Raw genomic sequence first — 21638 nt, forward strand, 5'->3', positions numbered from 1 at the left:
CTATCAACTACTACCCTCTGTCTTCTTCCAGGCAGCCAACTCCTAATCCAAACCTCCAACTCCCCCTCAATGCCATACCTCCGTATTTTTTGCAGTGGTCTACCATGGGGAACCTTATCAAACGCCTTACTAAAATCCATGTACACCACATCTACCGCTTTCCCCTCGTCCATCTCCTTAGTCACCTTCTCAAAGAATTCAATAAGGTTTGTGGGGCACGACCTGCCCTTCACAAAACCATGCTGACTATCCTTGATCACATTATTCCTATCCAGATGTTCATAAATCCTATCCCTTACAATTCTCTCTAAGATTTTGCCCACAACAGAAGTGAGACTCACCGGCCTATAGTTACTAGGGTTATCCCTACTCCCCTTCTTGAACAAGGGAACCACATTTGCTAGCCTCCAATCTTCTGGCACTACTCCTGTAGACAACGAGGACATAAAAATTAAGGCCAATGGCTCTGCAATCTCCTCCCTTAAGTAAGGATGAACGATATCTTGAAAGCCTCATCAAATGAGGCTTTGTGGGTACAACTTGGGAATAAAAAGGATCAGTCACACTGTAAGGAGTGTATTATAGACCCCCAAGCAGTCAGCAGGCAATGAGCAAGTTTACAGACAATTCACTGAGGAATGTAAAGAAACAATAATACGATAACTATATTCAGAGGTTTCAACTTCTCCAACATTAATTGTAAAAAGGGTTTAGAAGAGGCAGGCAGATTTCTTAAAATGTATTCAGGAAACCTTTTTATGTTAACGTGTAGGAAATCCTACAAGGACTGAACCTAACTCTGGGGAATGAAGCCAGATAGGTGTTTTGAGGTGATGCTGGAGGAGTATTTTCGTGACAGAACCCATATCACCATACATTTTAATTTTGTTCTGGAAAAGGAGAAAGATAGTTGGCAAAAAAGTGTTTTGGAAGGTACATTTTATTAAAATAAGGCAGGATCTTGTCAAAGTAGACTTTGAACCATATCTCTTGGGTTACCCATTCCAGGAATTCTACAGTCACTAGTTGGTCCTTGAGCTCAGAAAGCTTAAGTGTGAATGTAAGGATTAGGACATTTACTACATGTAAGCTCATTCAGTCATTCAAAGTGTTGCACAGTAAAGTTCACATCATAGACCTTAAGTTTTCACCCCATTCTAAACTCACATGTTTACTCTTGAAAGATTATTACTCAAATGTAACAACTTAGTGATTTAATCCCTGAAATATTGTATCCCTGAAACAGTTCAATTTTGTCCACTAAAACCTATTCAGCTTGTACGCATTAAGCAAAAGTTTAAATTGAAATATAATTAACAACTGAAATGACAAATTGTAAATTGAATCTAAAAGATCTGTGCTCTCCCATTGGCTGAATGAGCAAATGTTGTAGTCCTTTAAACATTGGTTGAATCTCTATTTTATGCAGAGGTAGAAAACTCAACTGGAATATTGGTTGGGATGGTAAGGTTGGCTTTAGCATCTGAGTTAAAGATTATGATTCTGACTTTGATAACTGTCCAATGATGCGTGTGTGTACAATGTAAGAAACATTCTCACTGCTAACATGTGGCATTGCCAGTGTTGAATAGCTAGATGTCCATGTAAAGATTGGCCACTTTGAGATACTGAATTTGGTTGCGTAAATGAAAAAATATTCTAGGAAGAATCGGTGCTACAGGAGGGAAGGAAATTGCAAATCAAAATATGTACTGGTTCCATTTGAAAGTACGACAGACTCTGAGCATTAGGAAGATTTTGAAAGATGTGATCACAGTGTAGAGTCACTGTTTGATTTGGTTGTCATTCCCTGTCCTTCTTTAGCAATAGGCAATTTGTTGTTAAAAGGCTGCCTTTAAACACTCATCAACTTTACTTGGACAAGTCTCCTCATGCCCCTAGTCTTTCTCCTTTTTGTGGTTTCAGTCTCCCTGTTCATGTTTTCATGGTGACATTATGTCAAAATATTTCCATTGATATTAGAACATGCCTCAGGTAATACTGAGAAATCAAAGATGATGTGGGGATCCAGACCTTGATGAATGTAGCAAGCAGCTCAGTTATATGAAATGCATTGAATGTTTATAGGTTAGAATGTAAAGAACAAGAATTTGAAATATTCATGCCAGACCGGAACACCATTGCATTTGTAACATCTGTGGATCAAGAACCTATAAGCTCTCCCCTCCACAGATACTTAAAATCACTGGTTTACACTATCTTGGTCATCTTGTTTCTTGTCATATCATTCTATTCTGTCTTGATCATTGAACAGTAATTCAAAATTTAAACTTTAAAGGCACACTGCAACTTCACAATGTAAGTAAGTTATACACTGAGTAGTGGAGAGTTATAAAGATAGAAACTTCTGGAGACACTGACCAGTCAGCAGCATCTGTGGAGGGAAATAGTGTTAACTGTTCCAGTAATGACTGGAGTTACAAGGGTCAACGCTCATCGACCTGAAAAATTTGTTCTGTTTCTTGGTGAGCTGAGAGTGAGCTCAAGGCACCGCATGCTTGCGGATAAATCCAGGGCAATAACCAACTGTATAGTGAGTTGTGTAGATTTGTAATGGTGATAAGCATTGTATGCACACAAGACACTAAATGGTAAGTCTTGAATTTTTATTCACTCATGGGATATGGGCATCACTGACTGGTCTAGCAGTCATTGTCCATTCAAATTGCTGACAAGAAAGTGATACTGAGTTGCCTTCTTGAATTGCTGCAGTCCATTTTGTGCACCCACAATGCCATTGAGAAGGGAGACCCAGGATAATAGGCAACTGTTGGAGCACTTGCCCTGGATTTTAGACCGCTCACATTATGTTACACACTATTACATGGGTGTGGTTATTGTATCATGCAGTGGTTATTGTTCAGAGGAGATCTTGTACCTCTCACTCCATCCCACCTCTCTGCAAGAGCAATTCAACAGTCCTATTTTATTACTATTCCCTGTAGTACTGAGAAATTCATTTCTTCAGGGTGTTTATCCAAATCCCTTTTTGAAAGAGTTGATTGAATTGCCTTTACCACATTCACAGGCAGTACATTCCAGATCCTAACCAGTTGCAATGTTTAAAAAAAAAAAGATTTTCCCCATGCCACCTTTGAGTTGGGATTGTATTACACAGGATCTATGAAGGAAGTGTGTACAACTGGCATTTTTACGGGGGTGAGGTTGTCTGGTGTCAATCACAGTTCACAGCCCAGTGAGATGAAGGGTTTCTTTCAGACTGTATACTGCTGCTTGGTTCCTGTTCACACATGCAGAATGCTAAATACAGAGCATTTAGCACTGAACAGCCCTCTTAGCAAGTTCAGGCAAATGCCACACAGCCTGTAAATATTTCTAAATCACTAAGGACATACTTATTTTGAGTTACAAGTAGCCCAGTTCACTCAACACCTGATGAGGAAATTAAAGCAGAGTGTTCTTCACTGCTAATTCCCTTTCTTTCCTTTCTCTTGGCTGATCCTATGAGCTCTAATATACCTAAGTCAAATGGCCATAGTTTATATAAACCAGCCAGTAAGTGCTATCAGGGTGGAGTCAGCTGTTGAATATAGAACGGAAAACTTGATCCCTGTCATCATTTGACATCTGCACCCACATTTTATAGTGAGTCACTGGATCAAGAATCCTGCCTGAATGCCTTTTCCTTGCTTGATATTTCCAAAGCCAGTTGTAGCACCGCAACTGCTGGCCTAACTGAGATGAATTGCTAAGATGAATGGTTACATTTGATATCAGCATTAAATCAGAAATAGTACATCTTCACCTTTGTGGATTGGTTTTGCATTAGTTGATGCAAATTAGTCACAGTTTTGTTGGTGGTACTGATGACTAGTTATTTAGAGCAAGCTATTAACCAGCTGAAAAGGATGCTATTGATTCTATAGAGGCCTTGGCTGATTGAAAGTAACTCTTGCCTCCAAATATTCATGGTGAGCTTGGCTAGTCAGTATTGACCTTTAGAACATTGTGGTCCTATGCTCACTTAATGTTGTCTTCCTCCTTCCCTCCTCTTTCCTTTCACCCTCCATCTTGTACAGATGATCATTAGATATAAATCAATAGCAGCAATCATAGCTGGTTTTTTTTATTGCTTCATCACTTTCCTGCCCCCAAACCAATCCTCCCCTCTGGCAATCTCCCTCGGTCTAAAACCAATTCTAAAATATAATTGATTATATCCCACTCCCAAGACAGGCCAAGTTAAAAAGGATCCAAAAAATTTAAATTGAACATTGGATATTCTGGTTTGCAGATCTCAGTTGCTTTTCAATTACATTTTCACAGGATGGTCTCATCTTCCTTCATGACCCAGGAAAGCTGATTGTAGCACTCAAACTCTTCAAAGACTTAAGACCAAATTAGTGTGCCTTTGGAGTATAATATTTATATTTGCTGAGTGTTCACACAAATGTGATGTTTTCCTAACAGGGAAAACAATTGTAGAAGCCTTTTATGAGAATATGAGTAGGTAAACAAAGTGGACAGGTGGCAGATAAATTTAATACAGAGGTATAACATGCTCATTTTGAGAGGCAATAAAAGGTATTCTGAACAGATGGTGCAAGAAATGGTGCAAAAAGTATGTTTAAAAAAAAACAAAAACACAAGGTACAGAGATTTCAATTCTTGAAAGTTGGCATTAAGCAAACAGCATTTAAGGGTTTATAAATAGCAATGTAGAGTACAAGATCATTATGTGCGATTTATGATGCCATAGAAAAGTTATTTAAAACTATAGAGAAGACAAAGCTAGATAAGGAAAGAGCAATAAGAAACTATGGGTATGAGAGAAATGAAATTCTGGGACTAGGAGAAAGCTAAGAAGACCTTTTTAATGAAGCTTCTTTTAAATGATGATGGTGAGTAGGAAAAACTTTTCTGTAAAGAGTGTGAATGAAGGGGAATTCTGAATTTACAAAGAAATAGTACTAAGGGCAAAAATGTTTATGCAGAGAGTTGTTGAAGTTGGAATGCTTTGACTAGGAGTAATTGAGGCAAGGACCATTCCATCTTTTAAAGTAAAAGTGGATAAATATTTGAATTGGAGAAAAATACAGAGCTGTGGTAAGGAGTAAGGAAGTGGGATTAATTTTGGATTGCTTTAATAAACAGTGACACAGACAAGGTCTTCTATCCTGTAAACTTCCTGGAGCTGTGGTTCTGTGTAATATGAAGCGAGTGGATTATCATGGAATGGAACAAGTGAGTACAAGCATGATTGACTGACAAAATCTCTTCTTTTAGTGAAGTTCACAGTACTGTTACTTTTAGAAAGACAGTTTATATTTGCTACATTTAAAGTGTTGTGGCAACATGGAGATGTTTGGAATGAAAGAGACAAGCTTGATTTTTTTTGCCTGCTGAACAGCTCACAATTCATTGTATGTATATTTGGGCTTGCACTGTGATAGTTTGGATTGTTGTCAGGTTTATAGAGAGTGGGAAGGAGGAAGTGGTACATCCTGAACACCCAACACTCTATGTTTGGTTTGCATTTAATTAGCTCCAGAATGCTGTAGTCAACACTCAACCACTTCCTGGCATTTACCCTCTAAACAGCAGGAGTATTTTTAAGTGATAGGAAATTGGCATGCAGGACTGTTTATTCTTTCTGTGGTGTTTTGACTGTTTTTTTAAAAAGATGCATTTGTCCTTGCTGTTCCTTCCTGAATGATTTCTTCAGAAAATAAAATTATTTTTCCTTATTCCCCTCCTTTTTAACTTGGTTACAGCTCCAAGGAAACCATAATTTGGATCATGCTCAAATGAGCATTTTTTTTTCAAATAAAACTGTGTGTGTTCTCATGTGATTCTACACTGCTGGAGATAGTAGTTGTGGGGATGTAGGGGGTATGCGAAATGAAGAGGGTGGTTGTTAGACAATATGTGATATTGTTTTATGTAATTATATTAAATCTAGATTAATTAAAAATAACATCAACCTTGGGGATAAATGAGGAAGTTCTGCTTATTCTGTGGCAAACTTTGGATATAGTTGACCAAGGTATATGGTTGGCTGCATACAGGTCATAGTTTTAGATAAGGGATAGCAAATTTAAAACAGTGCTGAAGAGAAATTACTCCTCTCAAAGGGAAATGATTCTAAGGAATTCACTACCCCAGAGTGCAATTGGTGCTGGAACATTGTCTATCTCCTCCTTAAGTTAACTCATATTTTTAATTATTAATGGGTAGAAGGGTTATGGAGAGCAGGCAGGAAAGTGGGGTTGAGACCAAGATGAGATGAGTCATAATCACATGCAGAACTGGCTTATGTTCTTATATTCCTATTTGCCTTCTCTTATGTTTGTCTAAGAAGAAAGTGAGGATTGCAAATGCTGGAGATCAGAGTTGAAAAGTGTGGTGCAGGGAAAGCACAGCAGGTCAGGCAGCATCTGAGGAGCAGGAGAGTCGACGTTTCAGGCATAAGCCCTTCATCAGGTTGAAGGGATTACGTCCGAAACATTGACTTTCCTGCTCGTTGGATGCTGCCTGATCTGCTGTGTTTTCTCAGCACCATACTTTTTGACACATGTTTGTTTAATTTTGTTGTGGGATTCCAATTCCAAATGGGTTTTCTTTTAATGTTTCAATCTGTTAGACCATCCAAAATAGTTGTTTTAGTAAATAAAAAACAATATTCTGTTACTTGCCTATGTGTGGCCCAACCCATCGCGACATTCTCCTATAATTGTAGGTAATTATCCATGCTGACTATCTGCAAGAGCAGCTCACTTAGTTCCAAACCACTTGTAACCCTCATTTGCTTTTCTATTTAGATTAGAATCCAATTCTCTTTTGAAGACCTCAAATGATTTTGCATCCACTACTGTGGTGTACTTTTCAAATCCTATTCAACTCTTAACATATTATGGTGATGTGGCCTAAAATGTGTAATTGCCTCCGCTGTTGAGCAGAATAAAGTAAGCATCAATGAATCAAGTTTTCATAATCTAAGCAATGTTGATTGTTACAAAATAAATTCAGCTTTTATCATTAATTGCAACTGTTCTGAGCGTGTTCTTGCAGTATAGCCAAGGATTTCTGCAAAATGGTTAGCATGTAAGTAAAAAATCCTCACCAATGTTTCAACTCTCTTTGCCTACAAACAAATTTATAATTGTCAAGAACGCCTCATGTGTGAAGATTTTAAATGCACCCTCACTGCTTAGTTCAAATTCCTTTGAGAAGTACTGGACTATAATCTTGCTAAATGAAACCTGACAATCAGGTATAATTATTTCTTGGTGTCTCTGTAATCCACACTTCATGACAGCTAGTTTGTCATGAAAAATCAGACAAATATCACAGGTTTGACCAAAATGAATATCTCAAAGGGAGGTTTTATGTTGGTGGATACACCAATTCAGTAAATTAGCAACACTATTTTGTCACAAACTTTGTTTGCTAATTTGCTATCTGAATGATTTGAAGATATGGGTAAATTGAGAGGGTGAGAATAGGGTGCAATGTGCCTGATGCATAATTATAGTAGCAGCCAGGTACGTACATTAAGCAAGCCCAAACAGGGACGTCATATTACACACTGGACAGCAGACAGAGAGGAGATGAGTCTAAAGTGTAAAAATTGACTCCTCAAGTGGGGATGCTAAAATTATTGTTTAGTTTATTTCAGATTTTGACTTAGTCCGCAGATTTCAGAAACTAGTTATTTTATGCTAATGGATAGTCATGCATGATGCTCAAGTAAACAAGCTGAGATTTGAGTTTGAGAAATTGTCCATCAGAGAGTTCATAACAGGTAATTGAATTAGGCAGGTGAATGTCCTTGAAGTACAGAATCTTTGATAGTTGTATGACAATGTCATTTCATGCCATTGTTGAAAGTAGGTTGCAGAACGGAGAGTTTGAATAGCAAATGCACTTTCTCATCTCATTGCCATTTATGGGACCTTTCTATGTACTAATTAGTTGCTGACTTTGCTACAAAACTTCACAAAGAAATCTTTTGTGTTCAGATTATATTGGGAAACTTAACAATGTGAAAGGTATTATGCAAAAGAAAATTCTTCTTTTATGTGCTTTAAAAAATTATATACATCTTGCGCCCTAGTTAACATTAGTGCAAAACAATTGGCTTCAACTTTAAGTCTCCTTTGAGTAGTGTTTACATTCTGTAGTATTGCCTCTTAAAATCTCTTCCTCATGTTTAATAGTTAGCATGCAATGGCTTCTCTTCCTGCTCCTCTTGTGTCCCCCAAATATTTATTCTTGGCCCCTCTAATTTCTCATCTACATGCTGCCTCTTAGTAGCATCATCCAAAAGCATGGTGAAAATTTACATATTTACACTGATAACAACTAGTTCTACATCACCATCAACTACAACCTATCAAACATGCAGTGCTGTATCAAACAGAAATTTTCTCTAATTAAATGTTTCAATTTTGTTCTTTGGATGCCAACGCCCTGGCAACTGTCTGAGACAAAACGAAAGTTTGATATCGCATTGATTCTGCATTAAGTTTCTGATCACACATCTACACTGTCACTGAGACGAGCATCTTAGTCACTCTGTTTGCCTTTTGTTTTGTGAAATCTGTGATCTCTAATCTCCCTCGGCCTCCAACCTTCCACTGACTTTCCTTTCTGTCCCACATTCCTAATGATGGGCTTATGCCCAAACTGTCGACTCTCCTGCTCCACGGATCCTACCTGACCTGCAGTTCTTTTCGAGCACCACACTCTCGACTCTGATCTCCAGCATCTGCAGTCCTCACTTTCTCCTCTTAGTTAATCCTTTGTAAATTTGAGCTAATCCAAATGTCTACTGCCTGTATCCCTGCTTGCACCAAATCCCTTTCCCATCCCTGTACTTGCTTATAGTCAAGAAACACTTCAGTTTTGAAATTTTCATCTGTGAGAATTCAAACCAAGAATCCAAATCTCTCCACTGTGCTATCTCTTCTAGTCCTACAATGGTCCAGGATATATGTGCACATCTAATTTTGAGCCTTACAGATCCTGGTTTTATTTGGTGGCCACACTTTCATCTGTCTGGATCCAATCAGTGTAATTACACTGCCCCCGACCCCTCCAGCAGTTCCCACCCTCAAAATCAAACTCTTTTGCTTTTCTAAATTTCCTTTAAGATGCTGCTTAAAATGTGTATCTTTGAAAGCTTTTGGTTATCTGCCCTAATATTCCCTTATTTGGTTCTATGCCTAATTTTTACTAACAGTGCACATTTGAAGTTCTTTATATAATTTATTATGTTAAAGCCCCTTCATAAATATGCAACCTTTTTAATTTATTAATTGTACATGTACAAATGGAGAATTTGAGTATTAGAGATCTATATATACCATGTCATGTTTCACATCTGAGCTCCATCCTATTATCGCCCTCTTCCATATGCAGAAATTCTGGAAATTCTGCTATTAACATATTGTAATGTAATAAAGAAGGAACAAATTTGTCTAATTATATACCAGAACCTGGAAAAAAACCTGATGACTAAAGTTAATCCCAGCCATTATTCTATTCGTTCTTTTGAACCAGAGACTTTCAATTGAACCTAATTCTATTAAATTCTAATAATATGTATGATTGACAATACTGCATAAAAGCTTTGAATGTTGTACAAGTACATACCTAGGTTCAGACCATATACAGTGGGAACCACAATAGTGTATTCGAGATCCAGAAATTCACATTTCCACAGAAATGAGTTGTAAGCTTTCTGAAACAATGCATAAAAATGTTCAATTTGTTCAGATTAGTGAAAACTCCTGATATTTGTGTTAATGCAATGCCGATTTAAATTGATGAAACAAAGATTCCTTTGTGCACAATGATCAAAGAAGAAACCTTTTTTGAACTCTCTAAATCTGATGTCACTAACCTGAATTCCAGTTAAAGAAAGTAAATACATTAATTGATAGATGGATGATGCAAACTTATCATGTTGATGTAATATAGTGTTGTTTTCTTCAGGGAGCCATTTGCAGCCTATACTGCAGCAGCTGGATGTGTCCTTAACACCATTGTAGTAATGAAATACATCCCAGCTAATACCAAACCTGTGATCGTGACAAAGGAAAATAAGTCAGGTCAGTTGAAGTTTTTGTCTATTACACTATATGTCAAAATATATATAACGAATCCATGTGCAAGTCTTTCTACATTTATATTTCTGTCCTCTTTATCTGCTCTTGCTGTTTCCTCCCCTTAATCTTGCAATCCTGAAGACTTTGATTTACGGTAAAGTGTGACTCCACGTTTTGCCATCGGATTCCTATGGATATTTCATAGATTTTTGCAGGTTAAAGGGCTGCACAACATGTGCTGGAAGGAACTATTTAATATATATGATCAAACTTATTTTTTCTCATTGTCCTTCAAATTAGTTGTCTTTACATTGATGGTATTTTGAAAGTTTCTATAGTTTCTGATCTATACCACATTTTCATATTGTACATTCTAGATTTTAGCAACCTTCTGTGAAACAATTTCTTCTCATTTCCACTCTAATTCCTTTGCCAGCTATTTTAAACCTATACCTTCCAGTTAATGATCCATTTGTCAAATGGAGCAATTTCTCTTGATTTAGTCTCACATGAAAGTCCATTAAAATCCAGTCTGTGACATTCATCCCCTGCCGAATGGTAATGATGGTCAACTATTCATTGCAGAACTCGAATAATGCAATCAAGAGTGTGATGACTGAACAAGTTCTCCTTTCTTCTGTGATGTAGTACTGAGGCTAGGTTCAATTCCTCACCTGATCTCTTACTTGCTATCAGCTCCTTTGACAGAGAATTAGAATTGAGTCTGGGACATTTTCACAAATAGTATAAATCTGAAACCCTTCCATTTCTAAATATCTGTCGATGGTTCAATTGAAACTTTTAAGACTGAGGTCAAACGACTTTTGTTAGTTAAAGATGCCAAGGAATATGGATCAAAGGCACTAGATCAATGGGTTTGAGATACAGATCAATCAAGGGGCTGATGGCTTTTGTATTTGATTCATATGATTCAGTGTTAGTGTGTCAGCATCTCTACATAGTGAACCACTGGCAAAAAAAGCCTGATTATATTTCTTGATAAGGTAAACAATAATGAGATTGATAACACATTTCTTATGCAAACATAGAAAGCAATGTCGTTTGATACTAATTGTTCTTTCACCTGTGAAATGTGGCTTTGTGCCCAGCCTGGTCTTATGGAATGCAATTCTCTGCTTTGTGAAGACTGTTAAGTTCTCAAGTTGAGTTTGGGCAGTCTAAAATCAGTTCCTAGCTGAAATAAGTGCACCTTATTCAGAATCAATTAGCAGTGGCTTGGCAGCTTTCTTATTTGCTCACAAAAATAATTTGTGAGACACTAAGATAATCATCATCTTCTCTTACCTTAGTGCCTGAAGCAATGGTTGTTTATAAAATGAGCAGCTCCCCAAAGATGTTATGGGCAACAGATCTAAGCCACACTGAATGGAAAATCACAAATACAAACCTTGAGTTGTACTAAGTCAGGAGAGACAAGTTTAAAATCAGACAACGCCAGGTTATAGTCAAACAGGTTTATTTGGAAGCACTAGCTTTCAGAGCGCTGTTCCTTCATCAGGTGGATAAAGGAGCAGTGTTCCAAAAGCTAGTGCTTCCGAAGAAACCTGTTGGACTATAACCTGGTGCTGTGTGATTTTTAACTTTGTACACTCCAGACCAATACCAGCATCTCCAAATCAGGAGAGACAAGAGGACTCATTTGAGGAGAGCCTGCAGTAAAAATATCACAATAAAAGTGTGTGTTTCTGGAATAAGGAGCAAGCGCAGTACTGAACAGTGAAATACACATTTCTGTTACAGAAACTGCTCACAGTAAGAGCATCTTCAGTGTGAAAGAAATCTTAAGACTATTAAGTATTCCAGGAGCTGCAAGTGTCCTTGCAATTAAAACCGTCACTGGATTGCCAATGGGTAAGTCATGTTTGTGTAACTGTTTGAATATGAAAGTGACAGTGAGATAAGTCAGCTCCTTTCCTAACATGCGTTATAATGACATTTTGGGAACTTCGTGCATGTTTGTTACATATAATAATTATTATAATGTTGAGTTACCTTATTTCATTTATTGTGCATGGTAAATGCTAACTATAATTACTGCTTGTAGTTTTCATTTTATTTTCCTTATCAAGGAATGGTTCAGTCTCCTATTCTAGCATAATATAAGAAAGAGGAGAGACATTAGGTGATATGGCTTCTTGAACCTCTAATCTAAAAATCTTGGTTGAATTGATTGTGGTCTCAACTCTTCCTCCCTCTTCCCCATAATCCTTCAGCCCACAATCTAACCTCAACTTCTCCCAAAGTTCAAGAAGTTGTTTATATCAGCTTTGAATATACTTAATGAAACAGCCGCCTCTACTCTCTGGGCAAGATAGTTTCTCTGAATAAAGATTCCTTCTCATCTCTATTTTAAATGGGTGATAACTTATTCTGAAAATCTGTTCTCCAGTTCTAGACACCTCCCGTGAGACTGTTTGCCACCATCCACTCACCATCTCCTTTGCTTCCTTCTGACCCCCTCACTGATTCCCACTCAGCTCCTCACTTGCTGCCCTTTATCCAAAGTCTTGCCGGCTCAGGTGAGGGATGATGACAGCGACGTAGCAGAGGGATCTGAAGAGCGGTGGCAGAGAGGATAGTTGCCAGTGGAAGGGAGAGTGGGAAGTGAGAAGGGTAGAGAGCAGGTGATAGGGAGCTCCATTGGGGGGGGGGGGGGGGAGGGAGAGGAAGGTTGTGAGAAGTGGATGAACATTGTCTTTCTGACAGTGAGGATATGTCTGTGAAAGCATTCTTGGTGTTAAGAGGTTGAAAGCAGCCTGGCTTAGCTTCCAACAGTTTCCAGAGAGGGTAATGGAGTTGGTGAGATGTACCTAAGATTATGAGAAACTGCAGATACTGGAGAGTCGGAGTTGAAAATGTGGTGCTGGAAAAGCGCAGCAGGTCAAGCAATATCCAATGAGCAGGAGAATCGACATTTCAAGAAATATCGACTCTCCTGTTCTTCAGACGCTGCTAACATGCTGTGCTTTTTCATTGCCACACTTTTCGTACCTAAGATTATGGCTTCTGTATTCTCAATTAGTTGGAAGAATTATTTTTCTCATCAGAAGATGATAGCTTAGAGGCTGAAGAGGTGTTGTGAAAGGCTAAGGTGAGCTAAAACCACGTGGCATTACCACACATATGAAAACTGATACTTTATAGATGATGTTGCTGTGGAAACCACATAAATGAGATACAGCACGGGACCAACAATGGATTCTTGGGAGACACCATTGATACGAATGTACCAACTAGGAACTCCACCTTTTGATCATAACTGAACTGAGTATGGCCTTGCCATTCTTTCCTGTCTACCCTGTATGGCTTTTGACTTCCTTGTTGACCAAGAATCTATCTAACTCAGCTTTAAGCATTCATTGATTTGCCTTCACTGTTCTTTAGGGAAGAAATTTACAAAGATCTTAACCCTTTCAGAGAAGAAAGTTATCCTAGTTTCTATCTTAAGTGGAAGACCACAAACATTTTAAACAGTTTCTTAGTTCTAATGTCTCCAAGGGGGAGCATCTTCTCACCATTCACCCAGTCGCCTCCTGAGGATCTCGTATGTTTCACTAGGGTCATCTCTTATTCTTTTTAGTTTAAAAGTATAAAGTTCTAATATAGACTGCCAGCTGAATGTATAGATCTTACAGGAAGGTTAGCAGTGGAAGGGGGAGTGGTGTTTTTGGTTAGGGATAACATTACAGTTGAACTTAGGGAGGATATTCCTGGGAGATCGTCCAGTGAAGTTATATGGGTGGAACTGCAAAATAGGTAAGAGATGACCGCCTTGTTGGGATTGTGTTATAGGCCCCCTAATAGTCAGCAGAAAATTTGAGAAACAAATATGTAAGGAGATCTCAGATATCTATAAAAATAAGGTTGTGATTGAGGGGATTTTAAGTTCCAAACAGACTGAACCTGCCATAGTATTAAGCGCTTGGGTGGAGAGGAATTTAAGTGTGTACAAGAAAACTTTCTTATTCAATATGTAGATGTACCTGCTAGAGGACGAGCAAGGGTAAGTGTCTGAGGTGTCAGTGGGGGGGCACTTTGGGGCCAATGATTATAACTCTGTCAGTTTTAAGAGAGTTATGGAAAAGGATAGAACTGATCAAAAAGGTATGGTTCTAAACTGGAGAAAGGCCAATTTGACGGTATTAGGCAGGAACTTGCAAATGTTGATTGAATATACACTTTGCAGGTAAAAGGATGGTTGGGAGGTGGGAGGCCTTTAAAAATGAGATAACGAGAGTTCAGAGACATTCTGTTCCCATTACTGTGAAAGGCAAGGGTAGTAGGTATAAGGAATGCTGAATGACTAGAAAAATTGAGGCTCTGGTCAAGATAAAGAAAGACGTATATGTCAGGTGTTAACAGCTGGGATTAATTGAATCCTTAGAAGTATAAGGACAGTAGGAGTATACTTAAGAGGGACATCGGGAGGGCAAATCGTGTTAAGGAGAATCCAAAGAGATTCTGTAAGTACATGGACGGCAACAGAGTAACAAGAGAGAATAGGACTCCTTAAAGATCAACCTGGCTATCTATGTGTGGAACCACTGGAGATGGATGAGATACTAAATTAATATTTCATGTCAGTATTTAATGTGGCGAAGTACATGAAAACTAGGGAACTTAGGGAAATAAATAGCAATATCTTGAAAAGAATCCATACCACAGAGGTGTTTAGATGCATAAAGACTGGATTAGATTACATTACATTACATTACATTACAGTGTGGAAACAGGCCCTTCGGCCCAACAAGTCCACACCAACCCGCCGAAGCGCAACCCACCCATACCCCTACATTTACCTTTTACCTAACACTACAGGCAATTTAGTGGAAACCCACGCAGACACGGGGAGAACGTGCAAACTCCACACAGTCAGTCGCCTGAGGCGGGAATTGAACCCGGGTCTCTGGCGCTGTGAGGTAGCAGTGCTAACCACTGTGCCACCGTGCTCTCCTATAGGGTAGATAAATCCCTGGGACCTGATCAGGTATTTCCCAGATCTTTGTGGGAAGCTAAGGAAGAGCTTGCTGGCCCCGAGCAGAGATATTTGTATCATTGACAGCCACGGATGAGGTGCTAGAAGAACTGGCTAATGTTGCCCCAACCCTGAAAGAAAGACTGTAAGAAAAATCCAGAGAACTATAGACCGGTGAGCCTTACGTCAGTGCTGGGCACGTTGTTGGAGGGAATTCTATAGGATTTACATGCATTTGGAAAGGCAAAGACTGATTAGGGATATTCAACATGCCTTTGTGTGTTGTAAATAGTGTTCCACTAACTTGATTGAGTTTTTTGAAGAGGTGACAAAGAAGATTGATGAAGACAGAGTGGTTAACACTGTCTATATGTATATCAGCAAAGCATTCAACAAGATTCCGCATGATAGACCAGTTAGTAAGGTTAGATCACATGGGACCCAGGGGGAACTAGCCAATTGGATACAAAATTGGCTTGAAGGTAGGAGACAAAGAGTGGTGGTAGATGTTTGCTTTTCAGACTGGAGGCCAGTGACCATAGGATCAGTGTTGTGTCCATTGTATTTTTGTCACTTATGTAAATTATTTGATATGAGGAGATAAGTTATTTGGAGGTATGGTTAGTACATTTACAGAAAACACCAAAATTGGTGGTGTAGTGGACAGTGACGACTATCTCAGAGTACAAAAGGGGTGGCACAGTCACTCAGTGGTTAGCACTGCAGCCTCATAGTGCCAGGGACCCAGGTTCAATTCCAGTTTCTGGTGACTGTCTGTTTGGAGCTTGCACATTCTCCCTGTGTCTGCGTGGCTTTCCTCCAGGTGCTCCGGTTTTCTCCCACAATCCAAAGATGTGCAGATTAGGTGAATTGGCCATGCTAGATTGTCCATAGTGTTTGGGGATGTGTTAGTTAGGGGTAAATGTAGAGTAATAGAGTAGGGGAACGGATTTGGATGGGATACTCTCCAGAGGGTGGGTGTGGACTTGTTGGGCTGCAGGGCCTGTTTCCACACTGTAGGGATTCTATAAATTCAGAACTTTGATCAAATGGACCAAGGGTTTGCAGATGGAGTTCAATTTAGATAAGTGTGAGATGTTGCATTTTGGTAATGCAAACCAGGGCAGAACTTATACAGTTAATGGTTTGGTCCTGAGGAGCGTTGTCAAACAACGAGACCAAGGGGTGCAGATGCATAGTTCCTTGAAAGTGGAGTTGCAGATAGATAAGATGGTGAAGGTGTTTTTCACAGTCCCTTTATTGGTCAGTGTATTGAGTATAGGAGTTGGGACATCGTGTTGCACTATACAAGACATTGATGAGGCCACTTTTAGAATATTGCATACAATTCTGGTTTCCTTTCTACGGGAAGGATGTTGTTAATCTTGAGAAGGTGCAGAAAAGATTTACAAGGATGTTGCTGGGACTTGAATGTTTGAGTTATAGGGAGAGGCTGAGGCTGAATAGGTTGGGGTTTTTTCCCTGGAGCATCAGAGACTGAGGGGTGACCTTATCGAGCATTACAACATCGTGAATATGGATAGGGTGAATAGACAAGAGGTTTTTCCAAGGAGAAACTAGAAGGCGTAGATTTAAGGTGAGTGGGGAAAGATTTTAAAAAAGACCTTTTGGGGTTACTTTTTCCACAGTGCATGAATGGATCAAGCTGCCAACATTTAAAGGGCATCTGGATGGGATTATAAATAGGAAGGCTTAAAGGGATATGGGCCAAATGCTGGCTAATGGGATGTCTGGTGGGCACAGACAAGTTAGACTAATTAGGTCTATTTCCATACTGGATGACTCTACAACTCTAAAGTCAACCATTCTGCATCAAATAAACACTTCATCCCAGGAATTAGGTGAATGAGCATTCTGTGAATATGAGTAAGAAGACCAAACCTGTAGACAGTACTCCAGATGTGGTCCAACTAAGACCATTGTACAACTAGCCTGCCCTATGTTTTTATGCAATCCCCTTGTAATATATTTCAACATTTTATTTGCCTTCTAACCACTTGCTGTACCTGGGTATTCAGCCTGTACCACATAATTCTACAATCTCTCCATTTAAATAAGATATTGTTTTCCTGGTCTTCCTGCCAAAGTAGACAAGATCACATACTTCCATGTTATACTCCATCCGCAATTTTATTACTTACTCATTTAACCTATGTTTTGCAGACTCCTTATGTCCTCTTCACAACCTACTCTCCTATCGATAATCATGTCATCAGCAAACTCAGGAACAGTATATACGATCACTTCATCCAAGTCGTTGATATAGATTGTAAATAATTGAGGCCTAGCACTCAATTCCTATGGTTCTCTTTCAGTTACATCTTGCCCATCGGAAAGTGATCCATTTATAGACATTCACCTGTCCCGCTAATCTACCCAAAAGTTTCTCCATGCGAATCTATTACCTGCTACATATTAGTTCAGGGATAATGGTGGAAGAGTAGTAAAAGAAGAAAGGTTGTTCACTGGCTGCAGCTGAATAGATAAGATAGGCTATATAAGTTCTCCTCCAAACCTCTCACCATTCTGTCTTGGAAATATAATGCTGTTCCTGCAGTGTTTCTTAGGTCAAAATCTTGAAATTCCCTCTCCAATGGCCTTGTAGGTCTACCTGCAGCACATGGACTGCAGCAGTTCAAGAAGGCAGCTCACCACAAACTTTTCAAAGGCAACAGGCAATAAATGTTGCAGACAGGTTGGGAAGGATATAAAGGATTAGTTTACCTTTGTTTTAGTCAACCTTTGTTTTAGTCAAACAGGGTGCCATTTGTGAGTTTGGGAAGGCTTTAACAGAGGTGGAAATCTGATTGGAACAAATGTGGTCCCAAGCAAAGTGGACAAAGATTCTAGAAACAACACATTCATGGATTTTTTTAGCAAATTGAGGGAGGTTGGAGGAGGTGGAATAATTGTTTGCAAAGGTGAACATGCAAACAAGGTGCAGGAGTAGACCATTTGGCAACTCAAACTTGCTTTCCATTCAATAAGATTACAATGATCTGATTGTAACCTCAAATCCAGATTCCGAACTACCTCTGACTTCTTGCCCCTTTTCTTACCAATAATCTACCTACTTCTGTTTTAAAAATATTCAAACACTGTCTTTCCAACACTTTTTTTTACAGAAGTGAGTTTCAAAGACTCATGATCACCTCAGAGGAAAAAGTTCACCTCATCTCTGTTTTAAATGAGTGATACTTTACTTTCAGACAATGAGTCCTTTATTCTATATTTGTCCATAAGAAGAAATATCTTTTCCACATCTACCCTATAAAGACTCCTTAGCGTCGTATACCTATCAAACAAGTTGCCGCTTACTTTGTTAAATTCCAGCAGAAGCCTAGCCTGTCTTGCCTTGCTTGATACAACAATCTGCCCATCCCAGGTATTGGTTGGTAAACCTGATATGAACTGCTTTCAATGCATTTACATTCTTCTTTCAACAAGGTGACTAATACTGTACATAATACTTCAGATGTGGTCTCAACAATTTCCTGTGTAACCAAAGCATAACCTCCACACTTGTGTATTCAATTCCCCTCTCAATAATTTATAAGCCTCTATTAGTTTTCCTAATTACTTGCTCTACTTGCATGAGTCTTTTGTGAGTGATGCAGTAGCATTCCCATAACCTCTGCATTTCAGCTCTCTGCAATCTATCCCTGCTTAACTAATATGCTGCTTCTTTATTTTTCCTGCCAAAATTTATAATTTCATATATGATGCTCCATTTCCCATATTTTTGACCATTGCTTAATATACCTATATATTTTTGTAGCCTCTTTATGTCCTCTTCACAACTTACTTTCTCATCTATGTATGTTTGTGAAATCAGCAAATTTGGCAACCATACCTTCCATCCCTTTATCTCCGTCATTTATACAAACTATAAACAATTGATGGACTGGTACAGATCCTTGTGGCACCCCACATGTTACTTCTTGCCAAGTGAAAAAGATCTATTTGTGCATACTCTCTACTTCCTGTTAATCTTCTATTCATGCTGATATGCTACTCCCTACACAGCAAGCTTTATTTTAGATTAGATTAGCTTCCCTACAGTATGGAAACAGGCCCTTTGGCCTAACAAGTCCACACCGACCTTCTGATGAGTAACCCACCAAGACCCATTCTCTTATCCTATATTTACTCCTGTCAAAGCACCTAACACAATGAGCAATTGGCCAATTCAGCTGACCTGCACATCTTTGAATTGTGGGAGGAAACCGGAGCACCCGGAGGAAACCCACGCAGACACAGGGAGAATGTGCAAACTCCACACACACTCATCCAAGGCGGGAATCGAAACGGGATCCCTGGCGCTGTGAGGCAGCAGTGCTAGCCACTGTGCTGCCCATAATTATGTAATCATTTTTAATATATCATTCTGTTGGATGCCTTTTGAAAATCCAAGCACAATACATTCATTAGTTATCCTTTATCCATACTTCCTCTCAATATTCTAATAGAAAAATTAAATGTGATTTCTCCTTCACAATACCATGTTGACTCTGTCTGATTATCTTGAACTTCTTAAGCACCCTTATGTAATTTCTTTCATAATGGCTACTAACATTTTCCTTATTGAAACTAACTGGCCTGCAGTTCCTTTATTTCTGTATGCCTCCCTGTTTTAATAAAGGAGCTCCCATTTGATGGAAGCTTCCCTGTATCAAGGGAATTTTAGTTAATTAAAACCAATGCAGCAATTATCTAATTAGCTACTTCCATTAAGAACCCAGAATATAGTCCATCAGGACCAAGAAATTTGTCAATCTGTATTTTCAACAAATTACTCAGTATCACTTCTCTGGTGATTGTAATTTCCTAACTTCCTAATTAATAGTGCTCCTTGCTTGTTACTTATATCTTCTATATGAAGACCCAATCAAAATACCTATTAATTCATATGCCATCAGCTTTCCATACTTACAGGGTCATGGGTTGATTGTTTTTGGAGGAAGGGAATAGTGATTATTTGAAGGAGGAACAGTACCATAGGGAGTTGGAGCATTAATACTAACAGCTAACACTAGAGCTCGGGGTGGAAATTGAACGTTGAAAAGAATAAGATCTATGGAGCACGAGGTAGGTCTCTGACAAGATGAGCTTGGACAATAAAGGGCAATATAAAGGGAAGAGAAATTAATCAGCCAGAGTTCTCAGGTCTGATCATTATCTTGACTCCTGGACTTAGGTGAATGATAAATGAAGGCAAGATCAGGTCTATGCTGGGCAATAGCACTTCTAACAATCACAATAGATGCTCATACAGAGAGGATTGCACTTGCATGAGGTAACTAGAGCATTCCTATGGCTAAACAATCAGCAACAGAGCACAGAAAACATTATTAGAAAATGAAACAAAATGTCAAGCAGTTTAGAGTTTCTGTTTCTGTCTTCAGTCTGGTTAGAAAATGTCCTTTACAAATTCTCTGTAATATGAGTGCAATCATACACATTGGCTTGGCTGATTTCAGAATAATCCCTTTAAAATGGCTGGAAATAACCGCCTTGAAAATAATTATTCTTGTTACTTCCATGGATCTTGGTTTGTTTGCACCAATTATGATTGAGTAGATATGTCACTGCAATATCTCGACATAGGCACAATATATTTACTGATTACTACATCCCAAAGGATTAGTAGAATCTTCAGTTATCTACTCTACTATCCCATGTTGATTTGCCTCCCCCTTTTATTCTTCCACTTCTCTCTTATAACCCCCAAATGGCCATTCACTAGAGTGAATCTAAACACTGAGTATTGACAGACTCTTACACTGAGGAGACCATTGCAGCTGAGTCCATTGCTGTCTTCCCTAACATATGTGCACTTTGTGAAAGGCTTCACTGGATGTGATCAGGAGCAGAAACTGTGGCTAATACTTACACTGGCCAAGGAGCACAAGGTCAAATATCTGATATGTTGTACTAATTTATCATGATTCAGTCAACTAACTAACTGATCCTAAGATCTTTTAGTTTGAATGATTCTGCTGGACTGAATGGCAGGTCAAAGAAGTTCTCCAATTTTACAGCATTTTCTAGTTAAATACCTGGTGCTCCTCTAATAAATGTCTACAGCACTTATTGTTATCTACTTAGAGATTTTTAAACTGCAAAGGTCATTCTTTTGGCCACTCATCTGTTTGTGAACAATGTATATTCTACATCTTAAATGTCTCCCAGTGGACTTTTCTCATCCTCAAATTTTAATACTACAATGTGAATTCTTCTTTACATAAATCTGTTGGTAAATTAGTTGTAAATTATTTTGACGGTCTGAGCAAAATGCAACTGTGTAGTTGTTGCAGCTGAAAAATGTGTTGCTGGAAAAGTGCAGCAGGTCAGGCAGCATCCAAGGAGCAGGAGAATCGACGTTTCAGGCATAAGCCCTTCTTCAGGAATGAGGAAGGTGTGCCAAGCTGGCTAAGATAAAAGGTAGGGAGGAGGGACTTGGGGGAGGGGCGTTGGTAATGCGATAGGTGGAAGGAGGTTAAGGTGAGGGTGATAGGCCGGAGAGG

At 38.8% G+C, this 21638-nt stretch overlaps 1 protein-coding gene across 1 annotated transcript in view; it reads left to right on the forward strand.

Annotated features, from left to right (window-relative positions):
- slc22a18 (solute carrier family 22 member 18) overlaps positions 1 to 21638 on the forward strand; it is a 116921-nt gene that overhangs the window by 59386 nt on the left and 35897 nt on the right. The window contains exons 5-6 of the mRNA XM_043706113.1: positions 9982 to 10097; positions 11856 to 11966. Coding sequence (XP_043562048.1) covers positions 9982 to 10097; positions 11856 to 11966 — 227 coding nt within the window. The remainder of the gene's footprint in view (positions 1 to 9981; positions 10098 to 11855; positions 11967 to 21638) is intronic.

This window comes from Chiloscyllium plagiosum, chromosome 16 (genome assembly GCF_004010195.1).
Source record: "Chiloscyllium plagiosum isolate BGI_BamShark_2017 chromosome 16, ASM401019v2, whole genome shotgun sequence".
Taxonomy (NCBI): Eukaryota; Metazoa; Chordata; class Chondrichthyes; order Orectolobiformes; family Hemiscylliidae; genus Chiloscyllium; species Chiloscyllium plagiosum.